Genomic DNA, 16,154 nt, shown 5'->3' on the forward strand with positions numbered 1-16,154 from the left:
AAGTTTTTCAACTGATCAACTGATTGTGATTAAGAGGTCATTTTTAAAGAACTGGAAAAAAAATTCGAACTATAGTTTAAAGAGCAGGGTATTGACTAGGGGGCGAACCCCCTAATATACGTGTTAAAAATTTATGAATATAGAAGTTCGTTACGTAAGTTAATTCTAAGTTACGTATATTTATTGCTAATAAAAACGTTCGTAAATAAAATTAAACAAGTTTCAAGAAAGCCATTTAACCAAATATAATATGCAAATTTTGTTTTAATTATTCATGTACGGTGAGCCAAAATCAAAACCTGCATTAATTCAAAAACGTTCAAAAATTAAATAAAAAAAACAAATTTTTTTAACTGAAAGTAAGGAACGACGTTAAAACTTAAAACGAACAGAAATTATTCCGTATATGAAGGGGGCTGTCCCCTCCTCAACGCCTCGCTCTTTACGCTAAAGTTTGACTTTCTCACAACTCTATTTTTTTAAACAATAAAAACACTTTAGCGTAAAGAGCGAGGCGTTGAGGAGGGGACAGCTCCCTTCATAACCGAAACTCTATAAAACGGGATTGGCTGGGGGAGGGGCAGGGCCTATTGTTTACATAGAGTATAGGTTATTGCGAAGTATACAGACATTTTCCGGGTGGATTTTTCTGGTGGGGGGGAGCTGGGGGAGGGGTTTACATGGGAGGATCTTTCCATAGAGGAATTTTGCATGGGGAAGGGAATTTTCATTGGCCATTTCATCGGCCATTTAGCAAAAGAAAAGTAAAATTTTTATGCAAATTTTGTTTACTTATTCAGTGACGGCGAGCCAAAATAAAAGCTGCATTAACTAAAAAACGATCAGAAATAAAATAAAAAAACAAGTTTTTTAGCTGAAAGTAAGGAGCGACATTAAAACTTAAAACGAACAGAAATTATTCCGTATATGAAAGGGGCTGTTCCCTCCTCAACGCCTCGCTCTTTACACTAAAGTTTGACTCTGTGACACAAATTTATTTTTCAAAACAATAAAAAACTTTAGCGTAAAGAGCGAGGCGTTGAGGAGAAGACAACCCCCTTCATATACAGAATAATTTCTGTTCGTTTTAAGTTTTAGTGTTGCTTCTTACTTTCAGTTAAAAAAACTTTTTTTTTTTATTTAATCATAATAAGGTCCAATATGACAATATTCGCCCTGCAATAGCAACGAAACGAAAAAAAAATTGATAAATTAGGTTGTCTGTGGTATATCACAATCGTAATGGTATATCAATGCTGTTGCTTCATTACATTGTGATATACCTAATTTGTCATAATCTTGTTCGTTTCGTTGCTATTCTATGATGAATATTATCATTTTGGACGTCGTTAAGATGTGTTTTTTTTCTTTATGTGTTTTTGGTAATTTACTCTAGTTTTTTTTTTTTTAAATTGATAAAGGCTTCTGGACGCGAAGCAGAAATATTAGGATAGGCAAATAGGAATTAAGCCTGTAGCTGTAACTTGGAATAAGAGGACAATACACTAAAATGATTGGATTAATTTGATTCAAATCTGTCCACTCACCGAGTCAGAATAATGATATTGTTTAGTTTTATTTTCTTAGAAAATTATCTAAGTATGCGTAAAAAAAATAGGGAATTTTTCGGAGTTTCGCATGTCTAAAACTTATTTTAGCCGCATTTGGAATTCCAAAAACCGAAATCCTAAGCCTCTTGTACGTGTGCAGAAACTGATCTGTGGTGTTTCGCATGGCTAGCATAAACACTGTTGGCAGGTCTGGTCAGATCACGAGTATATTTAAGTTAAGTCAGCTTAGTAAGCGAATGCTGGAATATCGGTGGTTCTGCATTAAAAAAAAATTAATACTTGACCAGTCAATACTTAATAAGTGAAGTATTAGTGCAGCCATGATGAAGACACGGCTTAAGCGAATGATGGAATATCAATGCTTCGGCAGACCTTATCGTATCAGTGGTACCAGCTACTTCACTTTCCAAAGCCAACAACTGCACTTACGAATCACCTACACTTACATGACTTACTTGAAAAACGGTACTTGTAATAAAAACGGTACTTGTTTAGAATTCAGCGAACACGCGGGAAAGACCGCATCGAAATCTCAAAGATGCTATATGAAAAACATACGTATAACATCTATCGCTGCCTAGTGAGGTATTGCTCACTCCGTGGCATATATTTAAACTTTAGTTTTTTGGGGTTGAAGGGGCAAAAAAGGTACCTAGTTTAGGTTAGGTTACGTATTTAACATATGCTATGCTTTGCCCCCATCCCCTCCCTAATGTGCAAATATATCAACCAAATTTGTTTCTGAACTATTATATTTTCATCCTATTTTGTTTTATTTCATTAGCTCTAACGAAAATTCACTTATCGCGTGTTTACTGGATTCTAAACAAGTACCATAAAAATTTTGCCCTTTATGTTTTGTTTTAATATTTAACTAGTCAATGTTTAATACGTGACGTATTATTGAAGCCATATTGAAGACACAACTTAGCGAGTGGTGGAATATCAATGGTTCCGCAGACCTAATAGTTTTGTGAATGTTAGACCTCAATTACTTTCCTTTGTTGCATCATGGCTTTCCCCGCCAAACATGAACATTCTAAAAATTGTTTCTGTACAACTAATGAAAGTTATTGAAGGGCTGTACTCCTCTGGTTGAATTTTTTCTTGCTTCCCGTCCGAAAATCCGCGTTCTTAAATGTATAATCTATTGAAAATGTTATGATTGATTTTGGAGGCTCCCCAAGTGTATCAGTGAACTTGACAATGCTCAGATAGTAGTACTAGTTAGATTATGATCGCAAGGTATCAATTTGGGTTGTAGTATGTTTTTATAGCATCAACTGCTTGTGTTTTAACCACGCTTAGAGTATCACGTAAACATGAGTAGCAAGAATAATACGGGCGTTGGCCAAGTTTTTTCTCTTTGCATTCACCTTCGCTTGAAGCATTATAAAACAAACGCTGACACAGTTTTTCAAAGAGAAATAAATGATATGTTGACGTGTTGACGGGGAGTACCTAAGATGGTTATTCCTGTAGTTTATTTTGTTTAGAAAAAACCTTCAGTCTCTGAATTCTTGTTTATTTGACTCCATGAGAATATTCACTCTCCATGAGAATGAATCAAGCGCGCAGTAAAATAGGCAATAAGATGGAAATATGAAGTTCATACCAGAATTGCAGTGAAATATTTCTTCAAAATGCCAGAAAGCTGACTAAAACTGCCCTGATCTTCATGGGCTTAAAAATGAACTTTCATTTTGTCCCTTTTTCCCCAAATGCATCAGACCAAGATTTTGACCCAGTCATTTTGTTAAAAAATAGCCCAAAGGTCAAATAACTAATGCCTCCGGGTTCGGGACTGACAACCCTCCATAGCCCCTGGAACAAGGGCTGTAAGTTGTGCAAGTTGCCCATCGTTAACATACAAGGTTTTTATGGAAGGTTTGGTCGTATAAACTTCGGAGAAGGCTCATTTGATTAGAAATCGGAAGTTCTATTGTTCCTTGGAAGAGTCAAAAGTACGCAGAGGGCCACTAGCCCCCCCCCCCTCTCCATGGCCTTTTTTTCTCAAGTGCTTCCTATCAAAATTGTGAGATAGCTCCTTTGTTCAAAAGGGTCTGAAGATCAAACAACTATGGCTCCAGGTTTGACAGCCCCCGGGCCAAGGGCTGTAAGTTGCTTATTTTTAACATGTAAGGTATTTATGGAAGGGATGTTCGTACGGACGGGGCTCATTATATTGGAAATCAGAAGTATTAGTGCCCTTTTTCAGAGTCAAAAGTGATCGAAGGGCAACCCGTATCCCCGCCCCCCCCTCTACGCCCTTTTCTCCTCAGATGCATCCGATCAAAATTTTGAGATACCCGTTTTGTTCAAAATAGTCCTAAGGGAAGTTAACTATGCCTCCTGGGTTGGAAAAAACCCCACAGCCCCCAGGGCAAGGGCTGTATGTTATGCAAGTTGCACATTGTTAATATATAAGGTTTTTGTGGAAGGGATGGTCTTATTAACTTTGGAGGTGGCAGATGCGATGGGAAATCGAAATTTCTAGTTCCTTTTTTAAGAGTCCAAAGTGATCGATGGGTAACTAGCCCCCTTCTCCCCAAGCCCTTTTTTTCTTATAATGTATCCAATCAAAATTTCGAGATAGCCATTTTGTTAAAAATAGTTCAAAGATCAAACAACTATGCTTCCGGGTTTGACAACCCCCATCCCTCAAGAGGGTATTAAGTTGAAACTTACAAGGTATGTGGGGGAGATGTTGAAGAGAGATTTGCCCTTTTTAGGTACATCCTCTGCTCAACACTTGTCGATATTTTGGAATTGTCATTTTGTTCAAACTAGTCAAAAGGTCTAATAGCTATACTTCCAGGACTCCAATGCCTCCAAAGCACTGGTGCAAGGATTGTAAATAATTCAATGTGCTCATTGTTTTCATACTGGATTTATCATTAGGATAAGGGGAAATATTTGATTCTGGGTGTATCCAAAAAGGCTAAGGGCTTTAAAGTGAAACCTTGGAGAATGTTGAGGTGTATGCTGTACTAAATCAAAAGGCACTATGTGCATGCAGTTTTTAAAAAGGAGGATCTGCAATATTTTAAGAATAACTGAAGGTATTGAGTTGAAACTTTGAGAAAATGTTGAGAGTGGTGTTGAAAGTGGTTAGAAGGCCGCCAGTCCCTCCGAAAATAGTTGCCCTCCCTCCAAAAATTCACGATCAAAATTTTGAAATAGACATCTTACTCAGAATAGTCAACAGCTCGAAGTTATTCCTCTGGGGATGAAATAATCCCCCACAGCTTTGGAGAGGGATGCCGAATACAATTAAAAACACTGAGTGTGCTGATAGTCAGAAGGATGTATCATCAATATCGAAGGAACGGCTGAGGCTATTTAGTTGAAAATTTCAGGGGATGTTGAAGAGCTATCGGAGGGCAACCAGCCCCCCTTGCCCTCTTTAGATGCTCCCTTCCCTCATCACTGATCAAAGTTTTGAAAAGGTGATTTTGTTCAAAACAGTCGAAAGGTCTAGTAACTATGCCTACGGGATACAATGCCCTCCACAGCCCCCAGGGTAAGGATTACACATGCAGGATGTGTCATTAGGAAAGGGGGGATATTTGATTCTAGGTGTGTTCGAATAGGCTAAGGGTGTTAAGATGAAACTTCTGGGAATGTTGAGAGGCATGTTAAATAAAATCTCAAGATAGCCTACTATGCACACGCTCTTTATCAAAAAGGCGTATCTGCAATATCACAAGAACAGCTGAGGGCATTAAGCTTATACTTTTAGGGCATGTTGAGGAGGATGGTTGCGACTCAAATGAGACTGGTTGCGACTGCAACTGTGACTACTTGTGACTCTGACTGTGACCGCTTGCAACTGCTACCTACTACATCTATTAGTGACTACTTTTAGGGAATGTCGTGGGGGATGTTGAACTTTTAAAGTTTTATGTTGAAAAGAAAAGCGCTGATGTTGAAATAGGGCATGTTGAAAAACTTGAAACTTTGGCTATCACAAACGAATAGAAACTAATTATTAAAACTTTCCGATAAAAATGTTTCTTTTTAATTACAGTTAGGGGTGGAGGAAGGGGGAGTTGCCAAGCTCTTGTTTGTAGTGATTTTTTCGTTTTGTTTGATTTGAATATTTAATTTAACTTTTGCTTGTTTTAATAATTATTTATTCATTTATGTTAGTACCTGTTGAATGTTTGTTTGCTATGATACTTTATTTAATTTCTGTTCGTTTTGGGTTTCATTTCTTGTTTGATAATAATGTTCGATCGTTTATAGTTTGAATAATTATATGAATTTATTTCAGCTGGTCTTTAGTTTAATATGGCTCTTTACTTTTCTTTGAAAAACTTCTTTTTCGCAAAGTTTTTTTTTTACTTAATGACCAAAAACGGCAATGTTATGGGTCAGCGTTCTTATAATGAGAGAATCTCATTGCTTACAAATGCAGTAATGGCTTATATATTTTAGATGAGTGTCATCAGGATCTTACGCCGTTTATAGTGTGCCTTCTCCTATTTATTTAATAGTACAACATTAAAATGTTGTAAATTTTATTACTTTCAATTACTCTGTATATGTATGCGATAGTTGTAAAGCAGAATTTGCATTGTCTGAATTTTGTAACCTTTTTGTGTTACCTTTGGCCAATGACGATTGTTCCCATGAAACAGTGCCTCTGAAAATGATTCCGTTTTGATTATATGCTCAAGGATGTATCTGCTTGTATAGCTTGTAATGACTTTAAGTGTAGATCAGGGTTGCTGCCAAGGTTTTTTGAAGCATCTCAACACCGGAATAATGTGTATCCATGTAACTCAAAATATGTTGTGTCGATGTAGTCCAGGTCCGTGTCCAGGATTTTGTCGGGGGGGGGGGGGCTTAAGAAATAAAACTTTTAAAAGCCATCAAAAATGTGTCTTTATGCATTTTGTTGTGTTTTTACGAGTTGGACAAACACCTTTGGGCGGGGGGGGGGGTTCAAACCCCCTAACCTCTCCCCTGAATATGGTCTTGTAAAAACGAAACTTAATTTTCTCTTGAATCTAGATTGAATATCTGTTTATTTGTTGAACTTGGCTCCTTCTTAAAGCATGTTTTTAGGTTCTTAAAAACTTACATTTTATTCTTACTGAGATGTTTTTCAAGGGCCTCGCACAATCCTAAATATAACCGATACTATAAAATGCTTCCTTTGGAAGTAAACTAATGCTCGTTTTACAAACAAAAGTAGTCATTTTGACTGCATTCATGTCCGCAATGTGGCAACAGTGCTTGCAAAATTGATCGTACGATATCGTTCGGCAGTGTCTTGCATGCATCCTATGGTGACAAATTTATACCGAGTTACGGTAAGTAGGCTATACCTGTTTTGTCTCATGAGTGAGTGGTCGAGTTGGAACTTCGAGAGTTCTTTTTTTTGGGGGGGGGGCAGGATGCTTATAATTTTGCGCTTAGGGTAAGGGAGTGAAGTTTTTGTTTCCATCCTTACGAAGAGTACATGCCACACTTTCCATTTCTAGGTTTTTAACCCGTCGTCTAACAGGTTCTGCTGCTAGTAGACATGTAATAAGCTGGTATTGTATCTATGATTGCATGCCTGTATAACCCTCCTGTAATTTTCCGATGAATTTCACAGAGCTAGTCCGTTATAATCAACATATACTTATTTCCTCTTAGATTAGAGGAATTAGAAATCACGGACGAAACGGTTTCTTCTTTTCAAACAGGCTTCTTTCAACTGAACATAAAATTGAAAACGTAATTAGTTTTTTTTTTATTTGTAAATGACTCAAGTTGATCATCTATGGCGGCATTAAACTGGCTAAAATTAGCCCGCTATAATAGTTGGTACACTATATATGCTTAGTTTTGTTTTATAGATTGTGGAATACTCTTATTTACTATCTCTTTTTTGTATTCAATTTATAATGAGCAAATCACTAAGAATTTGGGTACCGTTTCAGTGAAACGAAATAATTTCACCACAAAAATTTGAATCGCGGGAACTGCCTGAAATCTCTTGACTGAAATTCAGTGTCTTGGTATATTTAGCCTATATATATATATATATATATATATATATATATATATATATATATATATATATATATATATATATATATATATACATATATATATATATTATACATATATATATATATATATATATATATATATATATATATATATATATATATGCCAAAGCCGTACCCAGGATTTTTTTCGGGGGGGGGGGTGTACACAAAAAACCTAAAAAAAAACCATAAAAACTTGTTTATATCCGTTTTTGTTGCGTTTTTAAGAGTCAGACAAATATTTCGGGGGTGGGGGGTCAAATAATTAATTTTAAAGTAAATGATGAATTTTGACGAGAAATTTTCCGCGTGATCATTATACTCTTTAAATTTTGGAATGTTTCACCTCAAGTATCAGCTATATACTTCCTTAAGCAAGCCTGATTGTTCGACATAATATATTATCTCAGTCATAGATATTCAGGATGTCAGAAGGTCTTACAAGCCGTAATATCCCAATTAATTCCCGTGGGAGTGTCATTTTGCCACTCAGTATTTTTCTGCTACAAAGTATCAATAAACAAGCTCATTTTGTATATAATTAGCTGTCTCCTGTTTATATCTTAACGGTTTTTTTCTGTTTTTTTTTTACTCTAACCTGCATCAGTCTCATCCCTCTAAACATTCACTAGCTATCCCATTTAATTTTCATAATTAGTGTATGAAACAAACAGGGGCGTAATTTGCTATGGGGCAGGGGAAGCAATTGACCCTCCCAGACCTCGGTTTAAATATAATGTACCTTTATAGTACTTTTAAAGTGCTACATACTACCTTTATGGTACCAAACGGTTTATTTTTTAGTTTTTACTGCCATTTTCATTTGATTTGGGAAATTGGCTTCAACTTTGCCCCCCCCCCCCTCCCAGGATTTTGACGAAATTACTTCCCTGGAAACAAGACACTTTATTAAATAGGGTACATTTTCGCTGACTTTTATTAGAAGTCAGTAGAAAACTCATATACATTGCTTATTTAACATCTAATAAATAAAGCTGACTTAACAAGGATAAAGTACCTTTTTTAGCCAATTTTTACATTACACATTGTCGTAAATCCATCAAAATTTAAGGGTTGGGAGGAGGGGGGTAAAATGTGTTTACAAATATAGGGGGGGGGGGGCAAATTTGTTGGTTTTATAATTTGTTCTATGAAATTTCCCCCAAAAAAAAGAGTCAGAATTCCAGGGGGTACATCACACCTCATGGACTGTAGGTGCGTGCATCTTTCAAAAACCATTTGTAAAGGAGTTTTATTTATACCGAGATCCAGTCGATGCTAATTTTTTAATCAGCTGGACAAAACCTGTTCACAAAAGAACTTTGGCTAGCATTCAGAACCAAATATTTACAGTATCTTCATAAAACCTTTGACGGCGATAATGTCCCAGTTTTCAACCCCTCTCTCTCTCTCTCTCTCTTTCTCTCTCTCACATACACCCGCACACGTGTCGAAATAATTTACTTTTTGCGATTCATTTCGCTGCAACGATAAAATGAAACCGGAATGTATCATTGTCATATCCGTTTTTCTGTGAAAGGACTTTGTAAAATTCTAATTAAAGTGCTAACTTGCATATATTTTAATCACAAAGAAAACAATTCCAGAAACAAACATCTATAGCTTTTTGTTTTCCTTTTCAGGTGAAATGATATATTAGAATGTTAATGTTACCAGTTTTTAATTATATTTAATACTGGTAGTAATTTTTCCGCTATCCAGTGTACGAGTTAGTTAGGCAACGAAGTTTCTTTACCGAATGATTGGACCAATCATTGTCTCACATTTTCTTGAGGTCCTACGTCTGATAAAGCCAAGGCTGAAGAGTTGAGAGTCGATTTTTTGTTCTTTTTGCTCATCTTTTTTACTCTGCTCTGAAGTCTTTTATAAATCTCACTATATGAGGGGGGGGGGTAATAATTTCTCGATAGTTTTGACCTAGAAGTGTTTTCCTTTCGACTTTAAATTTTGCTTAGAAGCAAGTGTGTGGGTTTACTTGTTTGATTCGTTTAGATTTAACGACATTTTCTTTATCTTGTAGGTGCTGTGCCATCGGAATTTCTCGCTCAACTAGACATTCAAAAGAATAGTGGGATAACCAAAAATTGACGGTAAATCAAAACGGAATATGATGTAAATAATTCACATATTGTCTTTCGGAATGAAATGTGTAAATAGTTTATGTATTATATTGTGCCCTTTTTCTCTAGTCAGAGAATTTATTTCCTGGACGGCTTCTTGATGAGTCAAAAATGTGTGATATTGACCCGAATGCTAGTGCTCGCATCTTTGCTCACAAAAATACGTTTGGATTTTAGTTGTATATTTTTGCGTTTACTGCCATCTTGTGGAAGTGAATTTTTGGGGCATTCCCTTTGTGATCTTTGGCTACGGTTTGTTGTCTTTTTTTCGTTTGCAATTACTTATTATAATGTTTATCGTTATTCGTTTTTAGCTATATTCGTTTGCCAAACATGTTTGATTTAGTTTTTATAGCGTCTTTTTGTTTTTATTTTCAATATTTCGTATCTTGTAGTTTAGTTTTGTTTGGTGTTTTTTTTTTCTTTTGGAAAAAAAGGGTTTTATGTAGGTTTGATCTGCTGCAGGGCATAGACACAAAAGTTGAGTCAAGTTCTTGGTGATTAATTATTGGATGGTTGAATAGACACGTTTTTATGAATGGACAGTTAGTTTCGTGAATTGCTCAGGTGTGACAGTGAATGCTTATCAGTAAGTGAATCACACCCATTTCTTAAACGAAATTAAAATATTGTAATTGGAATAAAAAATATTTTCTTTGTATATTATGCGGAGAATCATCTTTTTATTCCAGAAAAAATAAGATCATTTAACAATATTCGCGTTATTTTTTCAAACTACTAACAGTTTTGTAAAATAAGCTTTCGTATAAAGTTATATTACAAGTATTGAGTCGTAAAATAACGCATATGTTAAGCTCATAAATATCAAGTCGAAACTATGTCCGTTTTTTAATTTTAATCTCGACTATTTGTACCCGCGTTTCCCTTGTTACACACTCGTTTCTTCAGTATGCGTGCTCTGCACTTCAAATTCTCTTTTTTTTAAATCTCGTTGGTTTTTCTGCATTAAAACATGTTTAAATTCCTCATGTTGAAAAGCAGTGCTTCCACCACTCTGAATATTTCGGGACTTCCCTGAATTTGTCCTAAAGAAAATTAGGTTCTCCAAAAATTAATTTTAATAGAAATTATCGATTTCTGTTTATATTAGTGTCCGCGAATCTACGAACGGTACGAGGAGATTCCAGAGAACCTAATTTTCTCTTGGGGAAACTGAAAAATTCAGGAATATTTGCGTGTTTGAAGTTAACACATTTCTAGCACAAAAAGATTGTTTTTTTCTTCTTTTTTTTCACATGTATATTTTGCATCTCAGTTAATGCGCAAAAGTTGTGTGAAAAACCATTGTTTCCCTGACTGGGTCAGAACATCTTAAAATTATTTGTGATGTTTGATATGTTTTAAATCTCAAATTTCTCTTACTGCACCTATTTTTAGCGCCCAAAATTTTATTTTTCAGAGTCGTTGAAAATTAAGTATTTAGTTTTAATCTACAAGCTTCTTAACAAAAGTACTTATATTATTCCAAAATCAATCGTAATCAAAAGAGCTGCCAAAGGTGGGGATCAGACCCCCTTCCCTTGATGAATAGTAAACACAAATTCAAAAAATGATAATGATAACATAATCTAAAAATGTTATAAAAATAAATCAATTCAAGAAGATATTTATTACGAATGGGACAAAAAGCTTGCCAATTATTCTTAGATTTAAGCAGAAAGTTGGGATTATCCTCTCAATATCGTTTTAATTAAACCTCTGAGATATTTTGGTTGCTCGATTTTAAAGGCTTTGACAAAAAAACAGCCAGTAAACATATTTTCTGTGCTTACGTATTAATGGATAATGTTTGCTTGGTTTCCTTAGCCTAGCAACATATTTTACATTTTGAAATCGAAATTTCATCAAAGTTCTTATCTTATAATTGTTTGGAAAAATAGGGCCTCTTTTTTGATAGGTGTCATTGTATCAAAGTTCAGTTTAAAATACACATCTTTATCTTATCAATCTGAAATATCAACTTCAAAAGAAAAAGTTTGGCCAATTATTGGTAAATGAGCTATTCAAGACCAGGTTGCTCTAACTACTTTTCAAATTTTGATAGCCTGTCGTGAAATTCCGTAAAATAATAATTAAACCTAAAAAAAGTGGCCTTTGTATACTCAAATACGTTTTCATGCCAAGTGAATCATCCTCGTGCAAAAATGTATCAAGTATACACTCCCTAGACAAAAAAAAATCTAAAAACATTTAATTTTAATTATTTAATAATTTAACCCATTTTAATTAAAATCCAACTATGTACGTTTTCTAAGTTTCCTCGATGTTTGTTTGAAGCCAATGCAGCGTAAATATTTAAAAATAATTACAAAATTTTCAATGGATGATGCTGATGAATTTTAGGTCTAGTGTTAAGTTCCACTTTAATTATAACTTGTATTCTCTGCTTATTTTTTAATTATTTTAAGACCTATTTTCTGGTCTTCCATTCAGTTTCGTTTATATTTTACTGAACATAAAATGATAAAAATTTAACTCAGTATATATTAGCCACGGGATGGAACGTCGAAGATGTACAGGAATCCCTCTTGTTTTTTTGCATATCAAAAGACCAAGGAATAGATTAGAAAAACTTTTAATTTGTTTTTAAAAGTTTTAAGTTTGAGAACTAAATTTTTATTTTTGTTTTAAAAAACGGCAAGTTTTCAAACTTAAAAATACAGATACAAATATAAGATAGCAAATACTATCTTATTTGGGAGAAATTGACAAAAGGAGGGGGCCTCTTAACGGGTGCCTTACTTTGAGGTGGTTTCATTACCAAATCGAGCGACCCATTTGAAATCGAAGTTCAAATGGGACGTAACTATTTTGAAATTTTAAAAACAGTACGAAAGAAAGATATAATTATGTGCGAAAACACACTAAAATGGTCCTTATACACCTCTCTCCTATCCCTCAACTCGTCCAAGGAATATACATTGAGCTGCATGTTGCTACTAAAATTAGAATCCAATTGATCAGTTGGGTTGGTTTTCTCTAGGTCGCAACTTGGTACAGACAAAACATAAAAGAAATTAAAATACTTTACGACAGAACGCCTATAAATTAGAGAAAATATTTTATATTTTTCTACCAGTTATTATAGAAGAACTGTTTTTTTTAGGCATCTAAGATACAGTAGGACAATATTCGTGTCAAAAGCCCAAAATTTTCAAATTGCAAACCCTGCAATTGAAAAAAAATAAATATAAAACATCGTTGACCACTATAAAAAGGAATAATTCAAATTATCTGACAAACTGAGAAAAACGATTAAATATGCTGATTTTAAAGCGAGTGGGCGGATTACAGATCTTGGTTCAACATTAATGTCACCTAAAGCCTTTTGAATTTCCTTAGCCCTCCAGTTCAGAGAAGGCTTTGGAATTTTTGAAGTAAATTCTTTTTTCTGTTCCAAAAAGGGGATTGTGCGATATTATACGACTAATCCTATTATTGAGTGAAATTGACCTTGAAGAGTAAATTGACATTATAATTTTCATTGTCGAGAATAAAATTAAGGCTGTAGGTATTTCAGTGACGTAGCAAACATACGTTGTGTCCACTATTAGACACTATCTGTTTTGAACCTGTTCAACTAGTAGACGGTCTTTCTTAACGAAATTATCATTAAATGGACTGAAACTGTGATTATTAGGCTGCCAAGTATTTGAATTTAGGGTCATGACGTTACAGTACTGTATGGCTGCACTGTTGTCTCAACAAAAGGACAGGGTACCCGTCCATAACAGCAGGACGGGGGTATCCAATAATTCCGACATTATAGAAAAATGACATCAAATGGAATAAGGAGATATTAAAAAAAAATTTTTTGTATATAATATCCTCCCTCCTTTAGCAGTTATTTTTATGATAAGTCAGATATAACTGCTTAAAGTTTATAAAAAATTAATTTTACTTGTTATAGGTAAAGTATGCATTTACATTGAACCACATTAAGATTCGGGTATTTGATTGAACATATAAAAATCTGATATTGAATTAGTGAAAGAATCATGCATCCATCGCAAAAGTCCGGCAAAGTCTGAAACATTTATCTTAGGGATAGCTTCCTTTTTTCATCCAAAGAGTAGACTGAAGTGTTTTCTCATCCCTCTCTTGTAATATATTTCTGTATTTTCTATTATATTATAAAAGATTTTTGGAACATCCACTAAACCAACCCGATTCAATTAAAGTTAAGGTGCTTCTTTCCTCAAGTCACAGTGATGAGTGCTGAAAAACACTTTGCCCTGGTTTATTGATTACTTTATTTCTTATTATTTAAAGTGTATTATTTAAATAATTACAATTAATGAATTCTTTTTCCACGCTAAATAGATTGAAGTGAATACTTGTAATGCGAGTTTCTTATGTCGAACGAAGGATTTTGTCAGCGTTCGCAGCGCATAGTCCTAAACTTTTTTGTTGAATTCCCTTGACGAGTAAACCCATTATTTTCTGAAGAATCAGTTTTTTTTTTATTTGTACCTAAAAAAAGTGAAGTGGGATAATTAGATAAATGGCTCTGAACATGAAGTGTTTATGGGTTACAGTATAATCTACATTTATAAATAGTGAGAGGTAGTCCCCCCTCCTCTCCAAGATCCTTTCCTGAATGTGATATGATAGTGTTTTCCAGGATATTTAACCCATTCCTAATTATCAAAAGTTGAAAGTAATGTAGTCTGCGAAATATTGAAAGTTCAACGTTATTAAGCCATTCATTTCAGAGTTTTAGGTAAAAAAAATGTACAGAGGTTCAAATTTAGGTGTGGCAGTTAGATAGCCAGGTATGGCAAATTATATTGGCTATTAGAATTAGTTTGTTTCATCACTAACATATTTTCTCCTAAATAATATTTATAATTCGATTCTTTTCGGTTTTCTCACTGGGCTTAGTAATATTGTAGTTTCATCATTCCCACGCTTTATTGTATTTCTTTTATCATTTTGAGATAAAGAGGTGCAATAAAAAAGTTAGTTAACAAGTCAGAATATCTTTTATGACTGGTGAATAATCAGTTTTTAGTTCTAGTCTATACCGAAATAGATCTACGAAGGTACCCACAAGTGTTGCTAGGTACTTGAAAATAACGGTAATAAATATGTCGAAAAAAAGCCATGACTTTTTTTAAGCCTATTTTTTCTGCTTTTAGTTTTCATAGTAAGGGCAATTTTCTTTTGAATCGGTCCTTATATTTTGTATCAAGTATGAACGTCTTGCAGAATTTGCTTGGTTATATTTCTTTTTTTTTTTTTTTTTTTTTTTTTTTTTTTTTTTTTTTTTTTTTGTCGGAAGCGTTTCTTTGTGTGTGTGTGTGTTTTTTTTTTGTTCTTTTTTTGCCTTGTGCCTTCGAACAAATTGTGATCGAATAAATGATATCCTTACCTGCAGTATTTATGTCTGTTTGGATTTATAGTCTATGCAAGGATTTCTAGAGCCTTTTCAATCTGGCACCCACAGATTCTTTGACCTCAACGCCTTCGCACCATATACAAAAGCGTTTTTTTTTTTTTTTTTTTTTTAAAAATGAAAACAGCAATGAAATACAAAAATGTATCTTTAAACATGTTCCCTCTGAAACTAGCGATTTCACGACAAGCTTGTAGCTGTAACTTGTTCCAAAAGGACAAGATTCAACGAGCCAGAATTACGATATTACACAGAATTTCTTCTTGCTTAAAAACAGAACCTTCTTAAAAACAGAAAAAATTTTCTTTTTTTTGACAATATTGAACAAACTTTCAGCTTATTTTGAATCTAAAAAACCCTTTACACCAAACTTCAAAAATATAATTCGGAAGATGCATAGAGCTGAATCTCAGCTATGAAAAATAACATACCAAATCTTTCAACTAGAACATAAACCTTATAAACAAAATTAATGCAGAAATGTTTTATTAATTTAGTTTCCACAATCACTGCTAATGTGATAGGTGTATTTGTCATAGGGATGCGATTTCCACCAGACTAAGAAGTAGTCGCATACCCCACGTTCGACAACTTTAAGCATGTTCTTTAGCACGGCACGACAGCTGCACTGAAGGCAATTCTACCAAAGATGGCGTTGGACGTGTAGAAAAAATATATCCACCTTATTCTATCGTGAAGTCTCCCATATATGTCTATTTCCAGCGCTTCCAGTTGAGCACAATATACTTGTTGTCATCATCTTGTATGCTCTTCTCTTTCTTTAACTCAGAGAACATTGGAAACTGGTATGGCTCATGACGGGCTAAGATAAGATAATGCGCATTGAAAGCCAAAAAAGAGGACACGTAGGCCCACATAAGAAATTAAACAAACGAACATCGGTGATTTTCACTGTACCAAAAATAAAATAAAATTTTTAAACTGAAGAACTAAGACTTCCTGTGAATAAGTAAGC

General features: G+C 34.3%; 1 protein-coding gene across 2 annotated transcripts in view; it reads left to right on the plus strand.

Annotated features, from left to right (window-relative positions):
• The window catches only part of LOC148941373 (uncharacterized), a 116,076-nt gene extending 101,034 nt beyond the window's left edge, over positions 1 to 15,042 (plus strand). The window contains exon 6 of one of the 2 annotated variants that reach the window (XM_089103782.1): positions 9,660 to 15,042. In XM_089103782.1, coding sequence (XP_088959908.1) covers positions 9,660 to 9,727 — 68 coding nt within the window. In that variant the 3' untranslated portion in view covers positions 9,728 to 15,042. The remainder of the gene's footprint in view (positions 1 to 9,659) is intronic. The other variant, XM_089103783.1, reaches the window with a different exon arrangement.
• The last annotated feature ends 1,112 nt before the right edge of the window (positions 15,043 to 16,154 follow it).

This window comes from Artemia sp. Qi Xiang Cuo, chromosome 18 (genome assembly GCF_049724085.1).
Source record: "Artemia sp. Qi Xiang Cuo chromosome 18, ASM4972408v1, whole genome shotgun sequence".
Taxonomy (NCBI): domain Eukaryota; kingdom Metazoa; phylum Arthropoda; class Branchiopoda; order Anostraca; family Artemiidae; genus Artemia; species Artemia sp. Qi Xiang Cuo.